The sequence below is a fragment of the Malaya genurostris genome, chromosome 3 (genome assembly GCF_030247185.1).
Source record: "Malaya genurostris strain Urasoe2022 chromosome 3, Malgen_1.1, whole genome shotgun sequence".
NCBI lineage: Eukaryota > Metazoa > Arthropoda > Insecta > Diptera > Culicidae > Malaya > Malaya genurostris.
In genome coordinates this window covers 33,052,786-33,071,513 of record NC_080572.1, presented here as the reverse complement: position 1 = coordinate 33,071,513, position 18,728 = coordinate 33,052,786, and the positions used below count along the sequence as shown (strand labels likewise).

Below are 18,728 nucleotides of genomic sequence, written 5' to 3'. Positions count from 1 at the left end.
TTAAGTCAATCGAAGCAGAAACCTTGGGCCTGCTTAGTATGAGATCGGCAAAGATAAAGGCCCATAACTTTCTGAGTTTTGTTCCGATAGGCTTAAAAATTTCACCGAATATTTTTGAAATGTTTTACTATTAAATGAACCCAAAACTTGCAGATATGAGAACATTATCATTAAACCTGCTGAAATTTAACATTACATACGCAATGAAAACAAAACTCAATCGGAACTTGTGCATGGCTTTCGTCTTGTGTATGATTTTTATCTTGCTGGAATAATGAACAGACCTGACATAACTTTTGAACGATATTGAAAGCAAAGTTTAGTTAATCAAAGTTACTCTCGTAAGTATATATTACCACTTGAGCAACTTGTTTGTGCAACTCCAGCACATGGACTGACGAAAATTAACACCTACAGTACGTATTATAAAAGTCGTACCTGCTAAGATGAATTACTATACTGTTGTGTTGTTTAATTCATGTAGTTTAATTTAAAAAAAAAAACAACGTAGAGCATTTTTTTTTAATATTTATATGTGCATATTTCTAGTTATTTAGATAATATAAATAATACGTTGCGTGAACTTCTTTTTTCTCAACCGAGTTTCACAAACTAAGATTATTACAGTGCGAAAGTCGAAAATTATCATTTTCTTGAGTATTTTGAGCGATGGCGAAACGAGGTGCAAATGTTTATAAAACTTACTTTAAAATTCATCTTGTTAGTTAGTTTATATATAGACCTACCTTGGGACTACTAGTCTCCGGTTTCGGCTTCCGAAAGCACCGATAATAGTGAAGGAAAGCTGCTAAAAACGGAACTCACTTCGATTTATCAGTCATACCGATTTATCAATATAAATTAAAACTCTCATTGTCTTCAAAGATACTATACACTTTTATCCAGATCTGACTTCCGGTTCCGAAATTATAAGGCGGTGAGTGTCAAAACTTTCAAATCTTCATAAAAAATGACGATGCAAAACCGATACGTGATGGTACGAAGGAAGAAAACACCTCCGTTCACAGCGAGCTTTATTAAATTTCGTATAGCGTGAAGCGTTGCCATATTTAAATTTTTTTTTCAGGAGAATAATCTGTAAATCTGTATTGAGGGATAAAATTATGTATTGAAAATCTGTATTTAAAAATGATAGGAAATTGAAGCGCAACTAAATAAAAAAGTTGTTAAATCGAATCTGAAAACGACAACTACTTTTTGTTTAGAGCAATCACGTAAGTAGAGGGGGGACCCGCGGGGCCCTGGCCTCTCCTGTAATCAAAAATGGAAATAATAATAATAGAATAAAAGTAAAGTTTAATGTTTAATGAATATTACAGGGCTGCTGATCCTGTAGATTACACCGTAAGTTAGTGGTTTTAAGAGTTTCATTATGGTCAAAACTCCACTGTCACTGACAGTGTCGAAACTACATCAAATGGAAGTTAAAATCAGGGCAAAAACGACAATGATAATCAATACACAAAATTGTACTGGATGATCGGAAAGATTCTGCAGATGAAAAAGATATCCCACATCTATTTAAAACTAAAATGATGGACACAAGCTCACTTTGAATACATATTCGGCTGGATTCATTGTTATACACCAGAGAAAATAATGAATAATTTATTTATTTTATTTCGTCAGGCAAATGTAGACTACATATAAATGGTGTACAATGTTTACTTAGATACTACGCATTATTTCTACGACTAAGCTGTAATTTCATTTCATTTTTGGACATACAAAGGTCAAGCTGTTCGCAATATTGATTGTAGTGGCGCATTATACGATTGATTGGGCTATATTTTGCGTAATTTGTTCTAGTGTTTTTTTCTAAAAATAATTTCCTGGTTCGTAATTGACGGCTAGGTGTATAAAAATTTATTTGCGATAATAAAGAAGGTGATTGAATGCGTTGAGAAATAATGTCGCTGATAAAATACAGCATTGCAAGGTCGCGGCGTTCTTTAAGTGTTTGAATATTGATGAGCATGCAGCGTGCTTCATATGATGGTAGAGGAAATGCTGTCCAGTTTAATTTACGAAATTGTTTTTGAATAGATTCGATGCGTTCTTCGTGAATAATATTATATGGATTCCATACTAGGCTGCAATATTCCAAAATAGGTCTGACATATGTACTGTATAATAATTGAATTGTGTATGGGTCCTGAAAGTTATGACTGAAGCGTTTAATAAAGCCCAGCATGCTATTTGCTTTATTGATTATGGTATTGTAGTGTTCCACAAAAGTGAGCTTGGAGTCTAGGATTACGCCTAAATCTCTTACAATTTTACATTTTTCTACAAGTTGATTTCCTAGATGTATGTTTGTAGATATAGTTTCATTTTTCCTAGTGGAAGTTATTGAGTTACATTTTTTTACATTGAGTTGGAGTAGACTTTTGCAGCAGCAAATGTGGAATAGATTGATTTCGTTCTGGAATATTACAGTGTCGTTGATATTTTTTATTTCCATGAAGAGTTTCATGTCGTCTGCATATATAAGCACTTTCAGATTTTTTAGTATGAAGGAAATGTCGTTTATATGTAAAATGAAAAGGAGAGGCCCTAAGTGAGAACTCTGAGGTACGCCAGAAGTTACATTAATTGGTTCAGACAGAATATTTTTGAAGCGGACTACCTGTACACGATTCGTTAAGTATGATTTAGCCATTCCAGAAGAGTATGTTTTATGCCATATTTTTGTAGTTTGTGTAGAAGTAATGGTATGTCAATACGGTCGAAGGCTTTGCTAAAGTCAGTGTAAAGAGTTTCTACGTAGTTGCCGGCGTCCATTGCATTCAGAGTGAATGTCATAAATTCTAAGAGATTTGTTGTAGTTGAGCGGCCTTTAAAAAAGCCATGTTGTTTGTTTGTTATTACATTTTTAGGTTGATGAAAAAGTTTAAACATTAAACGATAATAAACTGAGATCCCCCATGTTCACCTGATTTGGCTTCCTAGAACTATTAAACTCAAATCATCTCTGAAAAATTAATGCGAGTTTGGTTTTGGAGTTTTAGAACGCTACAACCAACATAAGTTTGTATGGTCAGCAAGTAATATAAACTACAAATTTAGAAGATGTTTTCCGTTCTCCACCTTGTAAAATCTGTCGCATCATTATAAAGTCAGAATTGTGATCTGATGCTTTGTGATCTGATTGTTCTTGGTTCAAGTCGTGCTAATTTTCAGTAATCGTCATGTAATTTTAAACAATCATAACAACCATGTAACAATTTTACATGTTCTTGAATGCAAATTTGTGTGAAATACGACGCTCAATTTATGTGCATCTTATAGAATGTAAAATCACATGATTTACTCGAACTGTGTAATATAGTAACATGACTTCGGGCACAGTCACCAATTTTATTTCAATGTTCAATAATGACACTTCCAAATGGAAAAGTACTGCCTGTTAAAAACGTAAGTATCATTCTCGATCGCGAGCTCATAAACGTGTATAACAGTTTGGGATTTTGAGCACTCAAAATTCTGTATTTCTGGAACCAGAAGCCGGATACGGATGAAACTTTTCATTTGAATCCATCCTATCACCATGAAAATCATCACAGGTAAATCTATGTGTTCTGTTTTGGAATTTTTGACCGCTATTTCCGGAACTGAAAACCGGAAATTCGTCAATGTAATATAATCTTGAAATTGAAACAGCTTTGAACCAAATAGAGAAAATTTCTCTATATCAAGCTTTCAACTCACATCACTCTGTATTTCCGGATCTAGATCCCTAGATTTGATCTTGATTGAATTTAATGTAGTATGGAATAATAACACCTTTCATTTGAATATAAGTTCCTGAAATAGGATAAAGCAAGTAAGTTCCATTTCAATGTTTTGCCTTTTCCGTATAGAAAGGTTATGCAATCACTGTGAAAATCGATTTTTGAACCGAAGCCCGGAGGGCCGGGTGTTATATACCATTCGACTCAGTTCGTCGAGTACGCAAAATGTCTGTGTGTGTATGTGCGAATGTGTGTATGCAACGTTTTTTTGCACTAACTTTTCTCGGAGATGGCTGCACCGATTTTCACAAACACAAACGGTTCCGGAATTATGGGGTAAAATGTGCAAAAATAGTAAAAATAAGTCCACCAACTTTTTTCGGAGATGGCTGAACCGATTTTCACAAAGATTCAAAGGTCTTGTGGTTCCATACAAAGTTTCTAAATAATATTTGGATCCGACTTCCGGTTCCGGAGTTATGGGGTAAAATGTGCAAAAAAATGAAAATAACTTTTCTCATAGATGGCGCGACCGATTTTCACAAACTCAAATGAAAGGTCCTGTGATCCCATACGTAATTCCTGAATTTCATCCGCATCCGACTTCCGGATCCGGAAATACAGAATAAAGTGTTTAAATTTTATACCATCACTGAAAAAAGCGAAAAACCGTAAAAAGTTTTCTAAATTTATCAGTAGTCGGTAAAACAAACCGATATATTGAAGAATACCACAGTGTTATACAAGATAGTAAATTTGATATCAGAAAGGAATCATTACACCACTAGGCACCCACATACACACATATACGCTCGCATATAAATTTTCCGAAGCTGAGTCGAATGGTATATAACATTATGGGTCTCCGAGGCTCCATTCGAAAAATGATTTTCCAGTAATTCTATTACCTTTCCATAGAAAAAATCGAAAAGGAGTAATACAATGTAATAATTTTTTGTCTATATATCAGGAAACATGAATATGTGAATATTTTAGGGAAAAAAATATGAATATGAAATGCTTTACGTTTTGTTTTTGCCATTCTCTAAAGAAAGGTATTAAAATTGCTGGAAAAACCGACTAACGGGCGGAGCCTCGGAGACCCATAGTGTTATTATATAGGGGAAGGTGTTTGGTTGCCGGCATTGCCACCGAAACTTTTGATAGAAAGCAGATAGCGTCATTCCGACAAATGTCATGTGTGTGTAATAGCAGCACGTTCTTTTTCTGCTGAATACCGAAGCAAACAGACGCTTGTAATTTTTGCAGCGTTCAAAACAAATTTTCTAAAATGAGCCAAAATTGGTATCAGAAATTATTTAACAAAACAATTATCACACCACTAGGTATATAAGGAAGGTTTTTTTTATATCAAACTACAACTACTACAACGTAGAAGGGCCACTTTTACATAGAGCCGGTCTTAAGGGTTCTGGACTGGACCAACCGAGCAACAAAAAAATGCATTCTTAGTTCCTTTTAACATGATGAGAAAATTTGCGCAAAATTTCTTCAACTGATGTAGTATAATTATGTAACTTTATCTCCGCTCAGCGGTTTAAGTTGGACCGTTAGGTGGCATTAGCAGTTCAATATGAACTACTGATGCACTGATTAGCCGAAGGCGAAATGTAGAAATTGAATCCTAGAAAAATTGTAAAACATCATGAAATTTCAATAAGATACATTTGCTATTTGGTATATCTATCATTCAGAATTGATGATTCTACGTTCTGATAGTGGAACGATGGCGATATGTCATTCCGTTGACACGTGTCATTTTTTATCATTTGTTAAATTATGCTATGTTCAACGCAAACAAATCTTTGGATAACTTTGTGTTAATGCAGTTTTGAATTTATGGAAATGAAACTGGTGCTTAGACAAGCATGAATGACACAGTAATACAGAATTCTGGCACAGCAACTGATTTTTGACGTCTCTCATCAAATTCGTCTTGGATAATGAGCACTATTGAATTCGGAAATCCATCGAAACGCGGTGATTCTTGGTGATGCTTTTTAACAAAAAATTGAAGTGAACTTATCAGTGCACTGTTGTTGGTACTAGAGATGGTGAGGTATGCAAGTTCTTAATATGCGTGCCCGACCCGTATCCGACTCGAACCTGAAACATTTTAGCGTATATGTCATATAAAACAATGAATGTGAGAGCTAAAGATAATTAGTTATTCTTGCTTATTTTTATAAATATTCGGAGTGGTAAAGATTTCACTCAAGCTAATTTGCATAACCCAAGTAGCAATGAGCAAATAGTACTGATACGACTAAGTCCAAACTATGTTGCAACAAGAGCACGAACTTGTTTTTATGTTATACTGGTTAAAACAAGGTGACAGCAATATTTCTTCCCAACTAGTTACGAAGTAGTTATTTAGGTTTCCAATCACAACATCTTTTTGTCATATTGAATTAATTATAAATTATAAGCTATCGTTACTTCATCCAAAAGAAGTAAAGTCTTGGCATTACATTCCTTTTGTGGAATTTGACCTTCTTTTTCAACAGACTTCGCAGCCGATTCAGAGTGTACAGAACCATTGCATGGCTGGTGCTAAGATTTTACTGACACTACGAATCCTTCCAGGTCGGGGCTCGAATATACGACAACTATTTTGTAAGACCACTGCAGATTTTCATAATTTGCCCATAATGATTCATTGAAAAAACCTGTTTTAAACCACCTAGTGGTGTAATGATGCCTTTCTCATATCAATCATACTGTCATATATTATACTGTGGTATTCTTTAAAATAATTTTCTTCGATTCTTGAAAGAATAACCGAAATCGGTTTGCTTGACCGTATAAGACCACAGGACCTTTCATTTGAATCGGTCGGGCCATCTATGAGAAAAGCTAGAAAACATATTTTCATTTTTATGCACATTTTACCCAATACCTCCGGAACCAGAAGTCAGATTAAAATGAAATTCAGGAATTTAGTATGGGACCTAAATAGCTTTCATTTGAATCTAAGTTTGTAAAAATCGGTTTAGTCGTCTCCGCGAAAAGTTAGTGCACTTATTTCCACAATTTTTTGCACATTTTTACCCATAATTCCGGAACCGGAAGTCGGATCCAAAAAATATTCAGGAATTTTATATGGGACCACAGGACCTTTCATTTGAATCTAAGTTTGTGAAAATCGGATCAGCCATCTCCGAGAAAGGTTAGTGCAAAAAAACGTAACATACACACATACCCACATACACACACAGACATTTTGCGTACTCGACGACCTGAGTCGAATGGTATATGACACCCGGAGGCTCCGGTTCAAAAGTCGGTTTTCACAGTGCACTATGGTCCGAAATGGGAAATTTGCGCGACAAAAATATTTTCACTATTGAATATTAGTTTTTTGTAGTTAGTGTCTTAACAAAAGTTGTTTGTAATCAAATGGCGCTCCTTTTGATGAAAAAAAGTTACTAGGGTGGTCCTCATTTCAGATTAGATTGAATTTGATTAGTTTCTCGAATGGACAATGTATAGAACACTTGTAGAACTAATTTGATACTATTATTTTGCTGAATGAAGTATGTTGATACGCCAAGCCGTTTAAGAATTATGCAATGTTTTTGATTTTTTTGGAGGTATTTTTAAAACTAATTTAAATAAGTTAAAAAAAATAACACCCTTCCGAGTTTCTCTTAAATTTATACTTATATTATGACTTTTCAGGAGCCGCATAGGATACATTTTATCGATCTGGCATCTCATAAATATTGATATTTGAAGCTTGACTAGTTTTTGATGAAAAAACATTCATAACTTTTTACTGGTAGCTCTTATGAAAAAGCTCGTTTGTGAACAAGAACAAAAAAAGTGAGTTTTCAGGAGCCACCCTACTTTTACTCGGGAAAATTGCTGTAACTCGATCAAATGAAAAGCTAGAGAGGTGCTTTTTTCAGCAAAGTTGCTCAAAATAAAATTTCCTACAATTTTATTGCACAACAAAATCAAATTTGAGTTCAATTAAGAAAATTTGATTTCAGATTTTAATCTAAATGAGGACAACCCTAGTAACTTTTTTCATCAAAAGGAGCGCCATTTGATTACAAACAACTTTTTTGTAGACAGCAACTACAAAAAACTAATATTCAATAGTGAAAATTTCCCGTTTCGGACAACTGTGCAGTGATTGCATAACCTTTCTATATGAGAAAGGCAAAAACAAAATGAATATGTATTCAGTAATTTCAATCTTTAAACAAAGTTTTTAAATTGAAATCCATTTAAAAAGTCATGCATTGACAAAATAAATTATATTCACTTCAGTCGATACGCTTATATACGCAGATGTTTTCACGAGTGGATGTCATAAGGAACAAATACTATATGCATCAATAGTGCTGGCGAATGGCGGTAATACCAAACCATAGCACAGATCGATACGATGCAGATAAGGAATCTTGACATTTATCGTAGCATGATAAACACCTTTGTTTGTCCACAGTTAACAGAGAGGAAACGAATAAAGCGCACAGCGTATTGATATAATAGAATCAGCTTTTCGTTTGAAGGTCATAATATTTTCACACGAGTTAAAAATAAAAATCTTATTTTAATTCACCTTGTAGTATGATGGTGGAAATCGCATATGGATAGAAATCGATAGCAAGTTATGTGTCCATAAGACTATTCATTTAATCCTAAGTTAGAGAAAATCGGTCCAGTCTATTCCGAGAAAATTGAGAAACTATACAAAAATATTCGAATATATATACACACATACCATAAGATTTTGCGATCTCGACGAAATGAGTCGAATGATAAATGGCACTCGCTCCTCTAGGCCTCGGTTGAAAAGTTGGTGTTCACAGCATTGCCTTTCTTTCATATCGTTGCTCTATTGAATATTCTATCAAAAATGTTAGTGTCATGACAAAACAATGTTCAAACATTTATAGAAAAATACAATACAATTGAATACAAAACGAACAAACATTTTTGTGTTGTTATCGATACGAAGGATTTTTTAAAGAAAAAATTCAATACATGTTACTTTTTTTTTTTTTATTCAATAATATATTATAATATTAGGGCACACTGCTTAAGCTCTAAGATGCCAAGGGTATTTACTAATCTTAATTACGACTAACTTAAAACTAGAATAGTATCATTATGTAATGTAGTATCGGGGTAGCGGATTCTCGACAATTCAGCTTTCAGCAGGCGAGGTGAATTGAATATTGGGTGAGGGTCTTCCAAATGGCGAATATCCATGTTGGCCGCATCCTTCGGTCCGTGTGGGTCCGCGGGAAACACCCCCAGGCTACGAAGGCCCGGCGGGTGGCCCGCATGCTGGTCATTGACTGGAGCGGTCTTCCGGTGATGGTGATGTTACGGAAGAGAATGAAAAAAAAGAAGTAAATGTTGTGGGAAACGGGGTAAAAAAGGGGTGTGGGAACAAAATGTTTGAAAACGACAGAGATCTAATTAGTTGCCATCGAGATGGTGAAAAACAGGGAAAGGGGAACGAAAAAGTTAGTGACAAAAAAAAAGATCTTGTTAATTCCAATGAAGATGGTGGACAGGGACGGGGATCGAGAGAATCGGGCGGATGTTAGTGTCGAACCTGTAGGTGGAGATTATATTTTCTGAGCGAGGAATAACACATTACACTTGTATATCAATGTGTTTAAGGTACTGGTATATGAGAAGCATATATGAACTATCCCGACTCGCCAACACATCCCGAACCGGCACCTCAGGCGGTCTACCTCGGGCCCTGAGGGATTCCAGTAGCTTCGACCTGGCGTCACGATACTCTACGCACGACCACACGACATGCTCGATGTCCTGATAACCGTCGCCACAGGTGCAGAGCCCGTTCTCCACGATCCCGATACGCCGGAGATGTGCGTTGAATGTATAGTGATTTGACATGAGCCGTGACATAACGCGAATGAAATCACGACTCATGTTCATCCCCTTGAACCAAGGTTTCGTCGATACCTTAGGGATAATGGAGTGTAGCCATCGTCCCAGTTCGTCATTCGTCCATGAAGTTTGCCAACTTTCGAGAGTTTTCTGACGAGAAATACTGAAAAATTCATTGAAGCAGATTGGTCTTTCATAAATATCACCTTCCAATGCGCCCACTTTAGCCAATAAGTCTGCCTTTTCATTGCCCGGGATGGAACAATGCGAAGGGACCCAGACTAACGATATTAAATAAGACCGTTCAGATAAAGTTCTCAAATGTTCCCGTATTTTCCCCAGGAAATATGGGGGATACTTTCCTGGCTTCATTGCCCGGAGAGCTTCTATTGAACTTAGACTGTCCGTGACAATGAAGTAATGGTCTTTGGGCATGGTTTCAATGATCTCGAGGGTGTACTGAATAGCAGCTAATTCTGCGACGTAAACTGAAGCCGGATCACTGAGTTTGTAAGAAGCGGATGTGTCGAAAAACACAGTAGAAACAGAAGTATCCAAGAAATGAGCACGGTTGGAAACAAACGAAGAAGGATTAATATTCTGAGCCATGTAATCAAAATACAAGGACATAAAACGGGTTTGAGAGTTAAGCTCAACTAACCTTTCGAAGTTTTCAATCACCAGAGGATTCAAAATGTCGCATCGAATGAGCAAACGATATGAGAGATCCCAGAACCGGTTTTTCAGTGGAAGAACGCCCGCCAGCACTTCGAGGCTCATCGTGTGAGTCGATTGCATGCAACCCAAGGAAATACGCAAACAACGATACTGAATTCTTTCCAGCTTGATGAAATGAGTGTTCGCCACTGATCGGAAGCAGAAGCATCCGTATTCCATCACGGACAATATCGTTGTTTGATACAACCTGATCAGGTCTCCTGGGTGGGCACCCCACCATGATCCGGTTATTGTACGAAGAAAGTTGATTCTCTGCTGGCATTTTTGTTTCAGATACCTAATGTGACATCCCCAGGTGCCTTTGGAGTCGAACCAGACCCCGAGATATTTAAATGTGAAGGCCTGAGCTATGGTTTCACCCCCTAGTTGAAGCTGTAATTGTGCTGGTTCTCGCTTCCTCGAAAATACAACCAGCTCAGTTTTCTCCGTAGAGAACTCGATACCCATTTGAAGAGCCCATGTTGACAAGTTGTCGAGGGTATCTTGCAATGGTCCTTGGAGATCGGCAGCTTTGGGTCCTATAATAGACACAACGCTGTCGTCGGCAAGTTGTCTTAGCGTGCAAGATGTGTTGATACATTCATCGATATTACTTACGTAAAAATTGTATAAAAGGGGGCTTAAGCATGAGCCCTGAGGAAGACCCATGTAGCTGAATCGTATTGTCGACAAATCACCATGCGCAAAGTACATGTGTTTCTCAGACAATAGATTATGTAAAACGTTGTTCAAAACTGGCGAAAGACCATGCTGATGCAACTTCTCAGATAGGATATTTATAGAAACTGAGTCAAAAGCCCCCTTAATGTCTAGGAAAACTGACGCCATTTGTTCTTTACGAGCAAATGCCATTTGAATTTCTGTTGAGAGCAACGCAAGACAATCGTTCGTTCCTTTGCCCCTGCGGAAACCAAATTGTGTATCTGAAAGTAAACCATTAGTTTCGACCCAATTGTCTAGACGAAACAGAATCATTTTTTCGAACAATTTCCGGATACAGGAAAGCATAGCAATCGGCAGATACGAATTGTGATCGGAGGCTGGTTTCCCTGGTTTTTGGATGGCGATAACTCTGACTTGTCTCCAGTCGTGTGGGACAATATTACCCGTGAGGAACTTGTTGAATAAATTCAGCAAGCGCCTTTTGGCGGGGTCAGGCAGATTTTTCAACAAGTTGAATTTTATTCTGTCTAATCCCGGGGCTTTATTGTTACATGACAAAAGTGCAAGTGAGAGCTCTACCATCGAAAACGGTGATTCGTTTGTATTTGGTGTCGCGGCGCGGGTGATCTTCTGTTCCGGAACAGAGTCTGGGCATACTTTTTTAGCGAAATCGAATATCCAGCGGTTGGAGTATTCCTCGCTTTCATTCGTGGTGTTATGATTGCGCATTCGTCGGGCTGTGTTCCAAAGAGTGCTCATAGATGTTTCTTTCGTTAAGCCGTCTATAAACCGACGCCAGTAACCGCGTTTCTTGGCTCTAATCAAGTTCTTAGTTTTAACGTCTAACGCCGCGTAATTCCGGTAATTATCAGGTGTTCCATTTTTTCTGAATTTTTTATACGCGGAGGCTCTCTCCGCGTTTAAATTTGTGCACTCTTTGTCCCACCACGGGTTGGGAGGACGGATGTTAGTTTTTGCGCCGGGTACACGTTTCGTCTGAGCTTGAATCGCAGTATCGAGAATCAAGCCAGCCAAAAACGTGTACTCTTCCTCCGGAGGAAGTTGTTGAGTTCTTTCAAGTTTCTCAGATATCGAGGTCGCATAGCTATTCCAATCAATATTTCGTGTGAGGTCATACGAAACATTGATTGTCTTCGATGGTTTTAAGCCGCTAGTGATTGATATTACGATCGGTAGATGATCACTACCGTGGGGATCAGGAATTACCTCCCACGTGCAATCCAACCGTAGCGATGTCGAGCAAAGGGATAAATCCAGCGCACTTGGTCTTGCTGGTGGTGCAGGAATCCGTGTCATTTCTCCCGTATTCAAGATTGTCATATTGAAGTTGTCGCAGATATCATGGATCATAGTTGATCTGTTATCATCGTGAAGACAGCCCCATCCCGTACCGTGTGAGTTAAAGTCTCCTAAAACCAACGTCGGTGCGGGAAGGAGCTCTATGATATTACTGAGCCGCCGATGCCCAACCAAGGCTCTAGGGGGAATGTAGATGGAAGCAATACAAAGGTCCTTACCTTTGATTGTAACATGACATGCGACAACTTCAATACCTGGTATCGAGGGGAGGTTAATTCGATAAAAAGAATAGCACTTTTTGATCCCTAAAAGTACTCCTCCATAGGGATCATCTCGATCCAGGCGAATAATGTTAAAATCGTGGAAGTTTAAGGATGTTTCAGAAGTTAGCCAAGTTTCGCACAATGCAAATGCGTCACATTTCAGATTATTTACTAGAAATTTAAAAGAATCTATTTTTGGGATGATACTTCTGCAATTCCACTGTAAAACAGTGATTAGATCCTTGACCTCGGTGGATGATTTAGCCATCGAAGGATACAATCGCTGAGAGAAGGGGCCAATTTGCAGTCAACTGCTTCAAATTTGTTTTTACTGTTGGCATGAAAGCAATTAAAATGCTTTCAAGAGGGTCTGAAATATTGAAAGTTGTAAAAATCCAGTCCACAACATCAGAGAACTTGATAAGTCCAGCACCTAGTTGGTTCTCTGGTAGATTTTCTGGGACGCTTGGGGATTTTGTAGTCCCGGGAAGTCGTGGGAATTCCATCTCGGAATTGAGTTTTCCGAGACCAGGAGCTTTTTGCTTCGGTGTTGTGTCCCGATTCCCGTTAGCTGTAACTTTTCGAAGCCCTTCGGAAGACATCTTCGAACCCTTACTAGGTAGCTTATGAGAGGATTTATTTATTCTTTTCCTACAGCTATGAGGGACCGCCGAAGATGGACCTTCCAAAGGGTCGTCAGAATCGCTCTCGTCAGTTGACAAGCAGGCATATGGGTTCGTTGTCTGTTTAGGAGGGGTGGCACTTTTAAGCATCTCTGCGAAAGAACGCTTGGAGTGCTCCTTTAGGGAACGCTTCATTCGATCACCTCGCAGTTTGTAAGCGGGACAATCAGAGAGGTCATGCGGACCCTCCTTACAGTAGAGACACTTTTCAGCATCCTTACCGCAAGAGCCGTCCGCATGAGCTTCCCCACAGTTAGCACAACGTGGCTTATTGCTGCAATGGGTAGCTGTATGCCCCAGTTGTTTGCAATTAGTACAGTTCATTACTCGGGGTACGAATAGGCGAACAGGCAAACGAACCCGGTCCAAGAGGATGTAGTTGGGCAAAGCAGAACCGGCGAAGGTCACACGATAAGAGTCTGATTGGGGATAGGACTTTGTTCCATCCCCGGCGATCGATACTGAATGCAATCGCTTGCAATCCAGTATCTTGACATTCTTAAGTGAGGGGTCTTTGAAACAACCCGCCCCGTACTTAAGAACGTCCTCGCAAGTCAAACTCGAATCGGTGACCACACCGTCGATTTCTACTTCGCGAGCTGGCACGTAGACGCGGTACTCCCGCGTAAAAGGATCATTTTGAACGAGCTCATTAGCCTGTTTTGAACTGGTAAACAGGACCCTGAGCTTGTCTGGACGTATCTTATCAAAACTTTTTATAGTATTGTATCGCGAGGACAGGTCCCGCGATATTTTTAAAATATTTAATTTTTTTTTCTTTCGATTTGGTCCGGAAATAGACCGCATAAGGACCGGCCGGTAGTGCGAGCCCATCCGGATAGCTCTTTATGCGAGACTTTTTACAATCAAGGGAAGTCTCCATTTGATCATCGGGAACGGGGGGGTCAGCATTTAAATTAGGCATAGCGGAACTACTTCCGCGCAGAAATATATGAATCGGGGAGAAATAGAACAATCGAATGCAGGAAGGAAAAAAACTAAATAATATTACTTAACTTAAATCCAACGGGGGCCACCAAGGCCTAGCCCTCGTCGATCGGCATATCGCCGCTGCGATGGTGTGCAAAAAACCTCCGAGAGGAAAAAGCACACTCTTTTGTAATCCGCACAGTGGTATCACGTACACCGCTGGGCCTGTTTTGATCGATCGAACAATCACCGGCTAACGGTACTGTTTCGATCGTCCGCTCACAACAATACACTGCTTCAGTATATAATGTACATAAAACCTCTCACAGGAAAAAGCACTATTGTCTATTACACAATAGCGATCTAGTTTTGATCGTCCGGTCACTTTATCACACACGGCACTGGTTTTCAACGCTTTCGCAGTAAACACAAAGCACGTCCGTTCACTCGGAAGGTTGAAACGGCAATGTATACATGTTACTTGTTCTAGTTAAAAATTCAACTACTTTTAGAAAATAGGAATCTACAGGGCTTAACGATAAAATAAAATAAAAAATAAAAGTTGGATACTAGAAGTGAGATGATACCATTTTTATGAATTGGCATCAATATTCGTCTGTATCTCAAAAAATGTGTCTAGAAAGAGTGGCTATCGATTTATTCAAGAAAATAAATTGGACAAATTTCAATAAATATACATATTTTTCAATATATTTGAGTGATATGAAAATTTCGTTTTTAGGTGGTGGTAGTTCAAGGCAGTTTTAATCGATTTAGTTATAAAAGTTTATGGAATTCCGGTTCTAAGCGTCAATTCATCGTGCTTTGTTCAAAAGCCTTACTATTGAAATGTGGCGGAAAATCGAGTACACAAACATATCGATATCTCCGTGACGGATTCTCACAATTTATGGCTTGTTTGATTGTAGCATGCAATTGTTCTGTACACTAGGAATCAACTTCAAAGTCAACAAAAACATTCAGCTCATTATGTTTCTCGTCAGTAATCTTTATTTTATCAAAGTGTGTAGTTTACCAATAATGTAAAAGTTGTCATTTGTCAAGTTTAAATAAACATGAAATAATAAAGTAAAAACCATCTTACAACCCAAGAATTACCCTGTTAGAATAAATTTTCTGTACAAGAAAATTAGACAAGATAGTACGAATTATAAATAAAAAGCAAAACAAACTGATTCAAAACTGAACAATAATAACGAAATTGATAATAAAGCTTAGATTCGCTCCAGTTAGAAAATCGTTCGTTTGAAACACGAACGCAGCGGAAATAGGAAATGTTTCGCTGTTTTAGAATCGGTTGAGATTAATAATTGTAATTAAAATGATGATCGTTATGGAACTCGGAAGTTCTAACAATAAAATAAAAATGATAAAAATCATTTTAACGTGGTGCAAATTATCAAATACTATTCCGTGGGTTCTCAGTTGATCATGCAATAATGGTTAACATGGTTTCTCCAACCCGAGCAAAATGCATGGCGTTTTATGAGTAGTAATCAATCCATTGAGTGTTAGAGCTATTGATAAACATTCTTCGTGTCACATGCTTCCGTTCAAGAATCGAAATATTTATGATTTGATTAGCTCTCATTGTGGATCGGTGTGTACTGAATTTACCTTCAATATGGATTATAGCAGGGGAGTTAATAATTGTTATAAAACTGGAACACGAAACAAATCGTCAAAATTCGGCTTAAAACTGTCATAAAAAAGGGTTTGTTAGTAGATGGCCAAACGAGCTTAAGTTGATTACTAAGCCATTTGACCGTTTTCGTATGACCTATTTATTTGGGACGATAGAAGAATTATTTGACTTCCAATCAGCACGAAAATTTTCCTAGTCTCTTGTAGAGAGTAGAATTTTGTCACTTGCGTTTATGGAAAGAATACATCTCATACAATTTATGAGTAATTTGGTAACTGATATATCCATTTTGAGGTAAACAAGTAAATTATTTGAGAAACAGTCTCATGGCTCGTGGACAGAGAATCATATATCTCTATATGAATAAAGTAAAACTATTTCATTTGAAATTCAGCATTTTATTTCTTCACCAAAGTAATCAACCTATAATTGAACTCAGTTTTTCGATTTCTTTTCATTCACGGAATCGTCATTGCTTTCAGACGAGGAATGTGATCGTTTTTTATTATCAGACTTTAAACTCATGCAATAAGTCTTCAGTTTATCTACGTTTGGGCTGTATGCCCAGCTTATCATCTTCAGGTGTGTCTCTGTTGGTTTTCCATCTGAATGAAATAGTTTTTCGCCTGTTTGTTTGATTTTATCCTTCAACTTGAACAATTTTTTGTTCCGTATGATATCCCAACTGACTGTGTCATCATTCTTTGGGCTTTTGGTTCGTAGATGTTTATAGTTGCCCTTGGCTACTTTATCGTAGCATTCAACGAATTCGAGAGCGAGTTTATCTGTGTAATCTTTCAAGCATGGTTTAACCAGTTCGATAGACAGATAAGCCATGTTCTGCTTCGACCGCTCTTCACGATCAAATGTTTCGAGGAAGTCCTCTAATGTTGAGATGGCCTCTTTGATGGCTTTAATTTTTTCTTCATTTTTCGTAGAAGGCAGAACACGTTTGGCGCTACCAAGAAGACCTTTGACGGCAAGTTTCTGGTAGTCAGGATCGCGACCTTCTAAAATTCTGAAATATTGAAATTATTTTTAAGTGAGATATTTTCTAAGTCGAATGTAATCATAAATACTTGAGAGTCTTCTCCGCTGCTTCCTTATCCTTGAAACCAAGTCCAGGAACAGTGTCGACTTTTTCATCGGTATGTTTCGGTTTTTCATTTTTTGTGCTACTGTTCGAGTTTGCTTCCACCCAATTTTCGAACACTTCAATTGCCTCCTTAATGTTTTTTATCTTGTCAGCCGCTTTCGTTACTACAAGAATAGTTTTCGTAAGTTGAAATGATAGGTTTAAGGCCAGTTTCTTCGAATAATGCTATCTTTCAAAAGGAATCTAACATAATACAGAGCTTTGCATAATACAGAAATCTCTTTACATTTTTGCAGAATCAGACGAGCCAGACTATCGGAACAACACACCTAAACTCGTTATGTATAATGTTTCGACTTCTAATGTTGAAAGGTTTCTCTCGAAATCATAAAATCTAATTACTCACACAAAGTGTTATTATCAATGTAATGAAGTTCAAAAGTATATTCTTCTTAAAATCAACATTTCGTTACAAGCGCCATGTTATTCAAAAATATCAGTCTTCTACATATTGAGAAAAGTGTAACCGCGAGAGAGTTGTAAAAATGAGAATGCTAAGAGAAAGTGAGATCACGTATGAGTAGCAAACAGAAACCAAATAATGGTGTTTAAAATTCAGACAGCGCGGACTCAGCTAACACGCCGACAAGTCATCGAATGCATCATAATTGGAATTACGACCTGCGTACGTTTAAAAATAGTGATTACTGCACATTGTATGTACATAAACATGTCTAGTTTTTCTAGCTATATGTCACATTTATTATTCCAAAATATCGCTACAAACTGATTTCTCTGTTCTCATCTATAAAATCTGCTTCCTGTTTACTTTTAGGGTGACCTAGGAAACGCACATAAAATTCATGACATCGTTTCTCGATTTTAAACTTTTCTGAAATGACCAGTTTACTCTCTACATTAAATACTTACACGTCAGAACCCGTTTAGCCCTTCCAAGGAGCCCTCGAACGGTCAGCAACTGATATTTGTGTTCTTCGGTCTTCAGTAGTTCCAATGATTCTTCTGCTTTGACCTTGTCCTTGAAACCATATTTAGATTCTTCTTTCGACATGTTTAGATTGTTTCGATCGACGATCGTTGAAAATAAGTATAAACGAGAACTCGGTACTATTTGAACTTTTTTAGACCGCGGTTGAGACCGTACTGATCAAAGCGCCTGAGATAATAGATTCAGTAAGCTACGAACTTAGTGTTCAGTTGCTTGATCTGTGAGTAAAAGGGGAGAGCAGTTGAGCGAATAAAGTTTCTTGAAATAACGTGTTTTAACCCTCTGCGAATTGACACTCAGCGTGATGTCATATTTAGTTTTAGAAATAAAACAAAATTCATGTATGACTTCGTTACAGTTACATGTTTGGCTAATTTCAGGTGAAGGCACAGTCTAGAGAGAATATTTCCGTTATTTAGGTCTTTTCATTTTGTTCCATCAATACTTTCACGATTTCTCATTAAAATAGAAAACAAAATTGAAAAACGAACTGAAGAATATGGCTAGTTTTTTCATACTACCCAGTACCATTAATAATGAGTAATTATGATTCATTTATGATAAACTCATGAATTATCACATATAAATAACGTACATTGTTGCTGTTTGTGACAACAAGAGCAATAGCAATAGAGCAATAGAGCAATCCGTTGTAAACATACGTTGCAGCGAATAATATTTTATCAAATTGGGCTTTTATT

General features: G+C 37.5%; 1 protein-coding gene across 1 annotated transcript; it reads right to left on the bottom strand.

Annotated features, from left to right (window-relative positions):
* Nucleotides 1-16,299: 16,299 nt before the first annotated feature.
* LOC131438669 (uncharacterized) lies at nt 16,300-18,186 on the bottom strand. Its single transcript, XM_058608837.1, has 3 exons — nt 17,949-18,186; nt 17,002-17,182; nt 16,300-16,940 (listed from the first exon to the last, which is right to left on the bottom strand). Exons 1-3 carry the CDS (start codon nt 18,088-18,090, stop codon nt 16,358-16,360), a joined length of 906 nt encoding a protein of 301 aa, XP_058464820.1. The 5' UTR covers nt 18,091-18,186; the 3' UTR covers nt 16,300-16,357.
* Between the last annotated feature and the right edge of the window lie 542 nt (nt 18,187-18,728).

What these genes read in the sequence shown, in the direction of transcription:
- LOC131438669 (XM_058608837.1), bottom strand. Translation starts at nt 18,090, where the DNA reads ATGTCGAAAGAAGAATCTAAATATGGTTTCAAGGACAAGGTCAAAGCA. An exon ending in GGCTAAACGGGTTCTGACGT is followed by an intron (nt 17,183 to 17,948) that starts GTAAGTATTTAA and finishes CTATTCTTGTAG; the next exon opens with TAACGAAAGCGGCTGACAAG. An exon ending in GCAGCGGAGAAGACTCTCAA is followed by an intron (nt 16,941 to 17,001) that starts GTATTTATGATT and finishes TCAATATTTCAG; the next exon opens with AATTTTAGAAGGTCGCGATC.